The 12088-nt window shown below is 39.8% G+C and overlaps 1 protein-coding gene across 10 annotated transcripts in view; it reads left to right on the forward strand.

The window, feature by feature from the left end:
- The window catches only part of LOC126297613 (biotin--protein ligase), a 429285-nt gene that overhangs the window by 149318 nt on the left and 267879 nt on the right, over window positions 1-12088 (forward strand). For all 10 annotated transcript variants that reach the window (XM_049988622.1, XM_049988625.1, XM_049988619.1 and 7 more), the window contains one exon: window positions 3166-3267. In XM_049988622.1, the coding sequence (XP_049844579.1) occupies window positions 3166-3267 (102 nt within the window). The remainder of the gene's footprint in view (window positions 1-3165; window positions 3268-12088) is intronic.

Below are 12088 nucleotides of genomic sequence, written 5' to 3' on the forward strand. Positions count from 1 at the left end.
ATACTTAAGCTATATTCATCAATGATAAAGGAGGACGGTAGGTGTGTGGTTTGATTGTCGCTCAGGCACAAAAATGTGTATCCTTATTTTAGATTCAAACACCTAGCAGCTGGTAAGAAAAACCGATACGTAACATTTGATTTTACTTAGTTAACAATCTGATTACGTGTTGGGTTTGTATCTCCGTCACAGAACTTCGCATCATGTGCTTGATCTTTAAATGCATGCACACTTTGTTACTTCTGAATGGAGGTATATCAGACATCACCAATATGATTAGATTAGATTAATACTTGTGGCATAGATCATGAATATGACATTTCGTAATGATGTGGAATGTGTCATTTTCATGAAAGATTTCTTTACATACCATGATTCAATTTCTTTACAATTTTTTACTCTCTCTCTCTCTCTCTCTCTCTCTCTCTCTCTCTCTCTCTCTCTCTCTCTCTCTCTCTCTCTCTCATTCTTTTTCTCTCTCACACACACACACACATACACACACACACACACACACACACACACACACACACACACACACACACACACACACACACTCTTTTTTATTTATTTGTTTATCGATTGAGGCCTCCAATAATTATTTTAACATCATGCCCAAGGCATCTGTCATAGGCTCTCTTGAGCAGCTCATAGAAGGCATCTTTATCCCGCGCATCTGCTGTTTCTTTAGGTGCATGTACTTTGATCAATGAATAGTTTGCGAATTGGGCCTTCAATCTCATTTTTGAGTTTCTAGATGTTATTGCAGTAAATCCACCCACTGTGTGTTTGAATTTTTGTGTTACTGCAAACACTGCGCCAAATTCACGGTTGCTATCTGGTCTATAGTAGGAAATATTCAGCTTCCCATATCAAGCACTCAGTGGCCATTCCATTGCATTTCCTGTAGTGCAGCTATGCCTGCCTTGGTTTTATCGAGCTGTTATAGCAGTGAGCTCATGGCCCCTGCCCTGTAAGCCGTCCCTGCCCTATGTTGTGTGACATACTTTGTCTGGCCTCTCCACGAAGACCACTCTGGCTTGGGTGACCCTGCCAGTAGCTGCGCTACCATCGATACAGCTCTGGACTTCAACAGACCACGCTAGCCCTCCCACCCGGCACTGAAGGTGCCTCTGACAATGTGGCATCCCCAAGGAGGGAGATAAGCTGTTTAGTGTGGCTATTTGTGCACCAGATACGGAGGGGCCATTTACAAACGGATAAATGTGCTTTGTTTTGTTTTTCTTCTTATTGATTACCTTCATTAGGTACAACAGAAACCTGTGGGTGTGATCTTACTTAAATGTTCTGTACCACCTGCTAAAAGAGTCAACTTGACCGGGGTTTGCAAGACAGAGCAAACAACATATTTCATTATATGACAATACACGTGTCTAACAATAAGATAACACAAGGAGTTGAAGTACAAATAGCTGATGCATCTACGCTATTTGCTGGATTTGGCTTCCTGTAACTTCAACAAACTTCTGCGTCTGCCTGAAAAACTTTTTGTGCTCAATGAAGTTGTTATGACAGCCATAGAAGATTATTTTTCAGAATTTAGAGAGCTGAGCTTAAGGGATGGTAACTACTCATTGGTAATGCTAGACTGGATTAATAAAAAACGAGCCATGTTGTAAAATAAAATGCATATTTTACTAAGTGTCTTTCACTGCTAGGCTGAGAATGTATTGCCTCAGTCCTTGTATGAGTATGTGTACAACAACCAGCTGAGACCTTCTATCACTTCTATTACTTGAATTTATGTAGATAGTTGTAGAGCCTTTGTCCTCAGCAAGGATCAAGTCGAGGTCTGTCTTGAAGTGGGAGATCATGGTTCTTTCCGTTGCTGTGATGTTGGATTCATTAGGAATGATCTAGGAAGAAAGTTGAGGTGCGGTTGAAGGAGAGGAGTTTTTGGGAGGTTATGTAGTGGTGATCAGGTAGGAAATGGTTGAAGAGGCCAGGGTTGATCATGATTGGATAAGAATACAAAGTAAGTGACACATGATTTAGTGTTAGCTTTGGGTTGAAAACAATGATACATGTCTGTCTCGAGTTTTGCTCCATGGGACAGACTCCTGTGAAAGGCCCAAGTGCAAAACGTAAGTCTACATTTGCCAAAGATTTCCTATTCCAACCTTTTCACTAGCAGTTTTTAACCCATCTGTGGCAGGGCCACCTGTGAAAGCACCCATGTCATTAATCCATCAACTTTGCTGTAATTACTCCAAAGCATTCTATGAGGGTATGGCAGCAAACTAACTATCCAACTCCCCAAGCTGTGGTTGGTAGTGAACTATACCACCCAGTTCTGTGTAGCACCCTCTTCAACATAATGTGGTTGACTAAAAAAAAGCTGTTTTATAGGCCATCTGAATCCCCCTCCCCCTCCAACACCAGATTTTATGAATTGCACAAAATATTGTTATTCCAGCCACCCCCCCCCCCCCCCCCCCCCCCCCCGTCCCTTCCTTGTCCTCCACCAAGAGAATGCCATTATAGTTACTGTCTGAAATGCATGCGCAGTTTATTTCCATATTTATCCTATCTGAACAAATACTCTGTTTCTAATGACCTTATTTTTGATAGGATGTTAAATTCCAATCTTCATTCCTTTCACAACACCCCAACCTCAGTCTCGGATATTCCTGCTCATCACTCTCTGTTCGCTTTTCTCTTCCCACCACATTCCATCATCTTGCCTGCATGTGATCCTCACATTCCCCCTAGTACTTTTCTGCTCTATCTTCTCTTTCTCTATATCTTGAATCTTCCTCTGTTAATATTTTCTCAGCCTAACTCTTTCCAAATCCCTGCACGGCCTGCTGCCTTCCCTCGTAGTGGCCAGCTGCTTGAGCCACGCAATTCTGCATGCACCAGACCAGGATGATACTTACATCCTTGCTAATCTCCTCTTCAATGTTTCTTCTACCATCCTTTCTTATGTGCTTGTTTATTTCTCCATGACTACCCACTCAATGAAGTTAGATATAACGTCTTGTAGTTATTTACATTTCATATTTGATTTTACACAAGTTCTGTGGAACAAAAAAATATAATAATACAAGTAAATTATGTAAAAGTACCACTATTAACAGCTACATACTTAAATAATACCAGTGTTTGCATTAAGGTGTTAAACAGTGTGTTGTGCATTTTTAGCTGTGACCGTTGAGGGACATCCGTACATCACTGGTTACACCAGTCCGGTTCCAGTTCGACGTTATTTGGGATATAGTCATCTACCATTTGTGAGTGATCTAGGTACGTTTTTTAAGGTTTGCTTATATGTTTTATAAAAAAGCTATATATTATTATAACACATCTTTAAACTTAATTTAGTTCACCATCATACTGAATTAAAAAAAAAAAAAATCATGTTTATAATTCTCTTAATTTTCCTGTGCATATTTTCAGGATATAAAAATGTACCCATTATGTAGCTTCAGATATTCTCTGTTTTAATTTTCACATGTATTTTATCTACAACAATTATGTTCTGCATCATGTGTACTTGATATTTCAGGTTATGCAAAATCAGCTTAGAAAAAATTACAGTGATAGAAGGGATCAAAATAAATTTTGTAAGAGAAGACACTGTGGGGTAGTTCAGTAATTACAGGATTTGTCCAGAAATTAATGCATCACAATCTTTTTTTTTTAATTGCTTGGATAGTTCCAGCAGCTTAAAATTCTTCAAAATATGACCTTCTACATCAGTACATTTTTGCCAGCATGATTTCCTTGCATCCTAAGCTTCCTGAAACTCCTCAATTGGGATGGTCTTCAGAGAAGCCATCGAAGTAGCTTGCACATTGTCCACCGACTCAAGGTGCTTTCCTTTGAGATCCTATTTCAGTCAAGAAAACAAAAAGAAAAAATATCTCTGTGTGTGTGTGTGTGCGCGCGGGGGCCGTTCCCTACAAGCTCGAAAAAGGAACTGCATTTCAAAAGTCAGCAAGGCTCTGTGCCTTTTGTTCGCAAGTCAATAAATGTTTCACGCCTCACCACAAAACATAACTCACCTTGAAGATTGAGAGATTATTTAATACTTTCTGCTTTCCTTATGATGCAGGCAAGTAATGCATCGCAATTTTTTGTCACAACTATACGTCACTGAGCGATCGAACCAGTGTGTGTGTGTGTGTGTGTGTGTGTGTGTGTGTGTGTGTGTGTGTGTGTGTGTGTGTGTGTGTACACCTGTCCTTTTTTCCCCCTAAGGGAAGTCTTTCCGCTCCCGGGATTGGAATGACTCCTTACCCTCTCCCTTAAAACCCACATCCTTTTCGACTTTCCCTCTCCTTCCCTCTTTCCTGAAGAAGCAACCATCGGTTGCAAAAGCTAGTAATTCTGTGTGTGTGTTTGTGTGTTTTGTTCATTGTGCCTGTCTGCCGGCGCTTTCCCGCTTGGTAAGTCTTGGAATCTTTGTTTTTAATATGTGTGTGTGTGTGTGAAAGCTAGTAAAGCGCTGTACCTTTGGTTTGTGTACCTATCGATGACGCAGCGCTTCTGCCTTTTGGTGAGTTGCCTCCTTTATTCCTTAAATAATTTGTAGTTCTCAACAAGAACTTTCCATTTCCATATATTCATTGACATTGACAGTCATCCTGCAGGGTGTAGGATACACAAGCTGACTGTATTAGGATGTAAATCACTGCTGGATGTTAGCCATGTTATGTATTTTAGCAAACAAGAAAATATTCAGAAGAAGAAATGAATCGTGTGAAGTGCGGCTCTTAAAGAGAAGAAATGTCTCGCAGGCTAACTTTCTTTCAGAATTGAAATTCTCTGTAAGAGAATTCAAAAATTAGATGAGTAATGGATAAAGGCAGTTATTTGTTCTGCTATTGTTGGTAACTCCTTTACATACAAAAAATAATTAATTAATACTGATAGTCATCCATTTCTCCGCATTAAGTGGGAGCTAAGGGAAATTGTGAGGACACCCAGTCACAACCAAATCTGGTACTGCATGCTTCGACATTTGCCAGCACCATCCAAGGAAATTCTCCTTGAATGTTTTAATTTGATATGGCATCAGGCCAGCTTCCCAACTCTTGGAGAGAGGCAATGTCTCTCCTCAAACTAGGAAAGGACCACACGTGTCCCCCAGTAGTTACTGGAGTGTCACCTTAACAAACTGTGTAGGAAAGACCCTAGAGCAAATGGTTAACCATCATCTGGTCTGGTTGTTAGAGACCAGGCAACTCCTTAACCACTCTATCTGGATTTTGTAGATTTCAGTCAACTGTTGACAACCTCACCCTGCTAGAGGTGACTATTCGGCAGACTTTCCTATGTAAACGTCAGTGTCTTGGTATATTATTTGACATCAAGATGACATACAACACTACTTGGAAACACAATAGTCTCGTGCAGCTCCATCTGTCAGGCTTTCATGGCTAGCTCCCCATCTTCATACAGTCTTTCCCTATCTAAGTGGTTTTCTAGGTTCCATGTTGGTTACATGCTGTCGGAACATTTTGAGCAGGAAAATGGTGTACCTCAGAGCAGTGTTTTAAGTGTTATCTTCTTTGACATAGCCATAAACACTATTACATGTATGGTAAGGAGTCCTGTGCAATGCTCCTTATGTGAGGTGATTTGCTATTTCCTGTTCCTCCTCCAGTGTTGCAGCAGTGACTCGTCGGTTGCAGCTTGCTGTGCAGAGCTTAGTGGAGTGGGCTGCAAAGACAGGTTTTCACTTTCCTGCAGATAAACATGTGTTTTATTTTAATCAATTTTTAATTTACCTGACGACTTGCATACAAGGGGTACCGTTCTACATTTTAAAGGCTTGGTGAGGTTTCTGGACCTCATTTTTGACTCCAAATTGTCATGGTTGCCACACGTGAGAGGCCTGAAAACCAGAACCCTGAAGACACTGAATATCATAAAGTGCCTGAGCCACAGGTCTTGGGGAACAGACAGAGTGCATCTGTTCCAGTTTTATAGGGCTTTCACGTATTCACGGCTAGACTATGGGTGTACAGTGTACGGCTCAGTGAGTCCCATCTTACCTGAAGATCATCAACATTATCCACCATGAGGGGATTAGGCTGGTCTCGGGTGCGTGTAGGATGAGCCCCATTTCCAGTTCTGTGCTGAGGCTGGGGTACTGCCACTCACTATCCGGAGACAGCTCCTCGTGGTGAGTCAGGCACATAAGTTCCTCACAGCTCTGAATTCACCTGCATACCATACAGTTTCTCATCTGCCTTTGGAATGCATTTTCTTCAATCGTGAATGAGCAGCAACGCTGTTTGGGACCCAAATGCAACTTGTGTTGGAGTCACTTGGGTGGAACACGTTCAACCCGAAATTCAGGATTTTAACCACCTGCTGATACGGTTATTGCATAGACCCAGGGTAATTTTAGATTTAGCGCAGTATAGGAGAGATTGCACTCCTGCAAATGTTTGTAATAGTTTATTTTCTGCCATTTTAACTGAGCACCGCAACTGTACAGCTGTCTTTATGAATGAGTCAAAACAAGGGGACACCATTGGTTGCTCTGTTGTTTTCCCTATTGTGTCCTCAAGCTCTGACTGCCTCAAGACTTTATTGTCTTCTACGCAGAACTGTATGCGATCTTACGGGCACGGAAGCAGATGAGGTGTGCTTAGAATGCTAAATTCCTTGTCTGTTTCAATTATCTAAGTACCCAACAGATAAAGTAATCCAGAATATCAATGATGCCTTCCTCCAGCTGCAATGGCTGGGGAAGGAGATGTCTTTCTGTCGGGTACCAAGGCACACGGGTATTGCGGGGAATAACGGGTGGATGTAGCGGCTAAGGAGGCATGTAGCAATCCTCAGTTATTTCAGTGTGTCATCCCCCTGCATGCTGTCATCTTTCTGTTCAGATACAGAGCCGTGCGTCAATGGGAAGACGAGCAGTTGGAAGTGATTAAAAATAAGCTGCGTCTAGTAAAACTCACTCTGCAGTCGTGATGTACCTCCTTTCAGCCACAGAGACAACGGGATGAGATCCTCGTCACTCATCTTTACGTAGGTCACAGTCCTAAGACAAATGGCTTTTTGATCCGGCGGGAGGATCCTTCAATGTGTGGTGCTCGTGGCGTACAGATAACTGTATGCGGCATTTTACTAGATCGGGTTTTATTTTCGGACCAGATGGCAGTGGCAGATATGCCCTCTTTTTAAGTGACATTGAAATGAATTGGGTTAGAGTTTTAAGGTTTTGTGATGTGTCCAACTTGTTTCCAAAAACTTTAGGATGACATTAATAATATGTTAAGAGGATGGCAGGTTCACCTATGTTTTTTGTTTGTGGGCAGCCAGTCACATTTCTCTGTGCCTTTCTTTTAGCTCTTCTGTGGTTTTACTACTGTGTTAATCCCTGGAATAGCACCTTTCACCCTTCTTCATTTTATTAAGGCCTGCAAAATACTGTGACTGTGTGGATCAATGCGAGGTGGGAGTCAGTAAATGAGTGACATTTTATAGATTTCCTCCTCACTGTGTGCCAATGATTTTAGTCATTTTATCCACATTCATTTCTTTTAATGCATTTAAGGGCACCTATAACCTTGATGTTTTGTGCCAGTAAGCGACACACACACACACACACACACACACACACACACACACAGACATTGTGAGACAAAATTAGACACAAAAAATGGCACCTTAATAATTTGATAACTGCTCAAACTTCTACATTTACATTTGGCTGAGGGTACAGTTGTTGGTAAGCCTCCATGTGAGCATGAGTCTTTATAATTTTGCAGAATATATGTAGGTGGAATCACTGTAGTGGTTTATTATTATATATTGTGTCTCCGTTGTGTATATTGCAACAAGCACTTTGTCCAGTAATATAGCCAGCCATCACACTTCATTTGTATGCTGTCAATGATCACTCACGACTTGAGTCCTTATTTTTTATCCTTTCTCTCTATTTAGTAGGTATTCTGATATTATTAATCTTCCTTAATACATCACCATTTGTGGCATTTTACTAAATCTATCTTGCCTTTCTTAACAGTGTTAAATGTTTGTACCTGTTTTTAATTTTTTCATGATATTGCTTGTCTTTGAAATACACGGTTTGCTATCTCATAAGACATGGTTTGTTATCTCATATTCATACATTCTTCCCTGAACCCGTGGGGCATTGTGAAGTTCACTGCTTAAAAGTTCGCTGGCGGTAAAAGGTATTTTAGTTCTCCTTTTATGGACTGTTCAGGATGTCACCAGCCAGCAAGACATCCACATAGAAATTGAGGAAACCCTTAAGATTCGTACTACTTAGTCAAGACCTCGAGGAATACCTGTTTACATATAGTGGCCTTTATCTCCACCTGGGCATGTGATCCTGTCGGAAAACCATTTGTGAGACCAAAATGAATAAGCTGTACTAACACTTGGTTCAAGAATCATTAAAGGAGACTATATAGGTGGAAGAAGTCTGGAGACTCTGGAAGGTTTCAGATAGATTATATAATGGTAAGACAGATATTTATGAATGAGGTTTTAAACTGTAAGACATTTCCAGGGGCAGATGTGAACTCTGACCACAATCTATTGGTTATGAACTGTAGATTTAAACTCAAGAAACAGCAAAAAGGCAGGAATTTACCAAGATGGGACCTGGATAAACTGAAAGAACCATAGATTGCAGAGAGTTTTAGAGAGAGCATTAGGGAACAATTGACAACAATGGGGGAAAGGAATACAGTAAAGGAAGACTGGATAGGTTTAAGAGATGAAATATTGAAGACAGCAGAGGATCAAGTAGGTAAAAAGACACTGAAGAAAAGAGAACAACTTGTATTAATATGAAGATATCAGATGGAAGACCATTTCTAAGCAAAGAAGGGAAAGCAGAAAGGTGGAAGGAGTATATAGAGGATCTATACAAGGACAATGTACTTGAGGGCAATATTATGGAAATGGAAGAGGACATAGATGAAGATGAAATGGGAGATATGATACTGCATTAAGAGTTTGACAGAGCACTGAAAGACCTAAATCGAAACAAGGCTCAGGGTGAAGACAACATTCCATTATAGCTACTGATAGCCTTGGAAGAGCCAGCCCTGGCAAAACTCTACCATCTGGTGAGCAAGATGTAAGAGACAGGCGAAATACCTTCATACTTCAAGAACAATATAATAATTCGAATCCCAAAGAAAGTAGGTGTTGGCAGGTGTGGAAATTACTGAACTGTCAGTTTAATAAGTCACGGCAGCAAAATACTAACACGTATTCTTTACAGACGAATGGAAAAACTAGTAGAAGCCGACCTTGGGGAAGATCAGTTTGGATTCCATAGAAATGTTGGAACATGTGAGGCAATAATGACCCTACAACTTATCTTAGGAGATAGATTAAGGAAAGACAAACCTATGTTTCTAGCATTTGTAGACTCGGAGAAAGCTTTTGGCAATGTTGACTGGAATACTCTCTTTCAAATTTTGAAGGTAGCAGGGATCAAATACAGGAAGCGCAAGGCTATTTACAATTTGTACAGAAACCAGATGGAAGGTATAAGATTCGAGGGGCACGAAAGGGAAGCAGTGGTTGAGAAGGGAGTGAGACAGTGTTGTAGCCTATCTCCAATGTTATTCAACCTGTGCAGTGAGCAAACAGTAAAGAAAACAAAAGAAAAATTCAGATTAGGAATCAAAATCCATGGAGAAGAAATAAAATCGAAGAAATAAAATCTTTGAGGTGTGCTGACGACATTGTAATTCTGTCAGAGACAGCAAAGGATCTGGAAGAGCAGTTGAACAGAATAGACAGTGTCTTGAAAGGAGTATATAAAATGAACATTAGCAAAAGCAAAATGAGGATAATGGAATACAGTCGAATTAAATCAGGTGATGGTGAGGGAATTAGATTAGGAAATGAGGTACTTAAAGTAGTATATGAGTTTTGCTATTTATGGAGCAAAATAACTGATAATGGTCAGAGTAGAGAGGATATAAAATGTAGACTGGCAATGGCAGGGAAAGTGTTTTTGAAGAACAGAAATTTGTTAACATCGAGTATAGATTTAAGTGTCAGGAAGTCTCCTCTGAAAGTATTTGTATGGAGTGTAGACATGTATGGGAGTGAAACATGGACGATAAATAGTTTAGACAAAAAGAGAGTACAAGCTTTTGAGATGTGGTGCTACAGAAGAATGCTGAAGATTACATGAGTAAATAACATAACTAATGAATAGAATTGGGGAGAAGTGTAATTTGTGGCACAACTTGAGTAGAAGAAGGGATTGGTTGGTAGGACATGTTCTGAGGCATCAAGGGATTGTCAATTTAGTATTGGAAGGAAGCGCAGAGGGTAAAAATCGCAGACCAACGAACTCCAAAGCTTTAACCACAACACACCTAGCTTAAACAAGATTACTACTGTGTATGGAGATGATAGTGAATTGTGTTGCCATAGGCTTTACACAGCAATCATGAGGAGCAACCACTACAGACATTAACAATATTAAATGTATCATGGTGGGCAGAAGGGTTTTAACTTTCCAGTGACAAATCTTGTTTAAAGTTGAATAAAATCTTGGTTTTCATAAGCCACTTGAATATAATTCTTAAGCTTACCATAGCACCCTCATCAACAAAGTCAAAACTACTAACTGCTGAGATTGGCAGGATGTCCTTATGTGAAAAAAGATGTGTATCCTAGAATTTTCAGTACTTGGGAGGAAATGTGCAGTGCTTAAGAGAGGTAATGTGAGAACTACACAGCAGACCCAACCTGTTGTGCGACCAGTTGATGTCATGAAGAACAAGTTGTCTTTCGAAATTGCCATGTACTAATTTTTGTAACCATCTATTAGCTTTTCTTTTTTCAGTACCCAAATGCCATTCCATCTCTAAGTATGTAACCCTGATCTCTCTTAAAATGATTGGATTATTATTGAGCATGGGTCACCTCTCTGATAATTAAATGATTCATTGATCAAGATTTTCATCTTATCAGATTTTATTTTGTAACTAGTAGTTATATTCCAGTTGCTGCTGGCAACTTGAGACTCCAATGGCACTGGGGTTAAGTAGTTGTGCACACTGAACTCCTGCTCTTTTTAAAATAAAGAGTAGTTTGGTCAAGCTATGAAATAGCTGTAAAGCTCATTATGGAACAGAAACACGCTGTCCATCATAAAAGATATCCCCAGTTCTGCTACAATGTAAGCTGAAAAAAAACCAGATCCAGAAAAATAGAAATCATTAGCACCTGCAAAAGTTAGGAAAAAAATACAAGATCTTGCAACTCTAAGTCTCCCATCTGTAAACTAACTCTTCATATGTAATCTTGATTGCCATGTGTACTTACACTACCGTTCATTGAATTTGACATTGGCACAAAAGGGGGTGAATTATACTGCCACAAAGATTTTTGGTCAATTGCCAAACAATATCAAAAGTCTGACAGACAACCAATCGGCATTCAAAAGTAAGTTAAGGGAATTCCTGAATGACAACTCCTTCTACTCCATAGATGAATTTTTAGACACAGGCCAAAGAAATACAGTAAGCATTAACAATTGTACCGTATATAAGACTAACAATGATTATTTGGGATAAATGAATCTTGTGTACTTTGACACGTTCCACATCATTACGAAAGAATCGTGTTTATGATCCATGGAACAAGTAATATAACTAAACTAACTAACTAACTAAACTTACAGAGCTTGCCATAAACAACATGATTAGAATTAGAGCTGGGTTGTTCATGAATGAATGGATCCAAAGGAATGCTTTACTAAAGTGAACGGAAAGACCAGGGAATGACTACTCACAAACGAATTTTCACTATTCACTTTGGGCGTAGTCAGTCTCGTTCCCAGGAACGGTCATTCACCTTGGTCACTGTCATTCCCATTCCTGGGAATGACTGTTTGCTTTGATCACATTTGATCTTGTTCCTGGAAATGATCGTTCACTGTTTTCTTCAACAGGTCTTGTTCCCACCATAGCTGTGTTCAGTCGCTCATGTTATTTTTTGTGTAGTCACTCGATCCTCATTGCACTTCAACTTATAAATTAATTTTTCAGGCAAAAAATAGTAAATTTGCTTATCTCTCCATTTTAATCAACTGTAG

Source organism: Schistocerca gregaria, chromosome X (assembly GCF_023897955.1).
Source record: "Schistocerca gregaria isolate iqSchGreg1 chromosome X, iqSchGreg1.2, whole genome shotgun sequence".
Taxonomy (NCBI): Eukaryota; Metazoa; Arthropoda; class Insecta; order Orthoptera; family Acrididae; genus Schistocerca; species Schistocerca gregaria.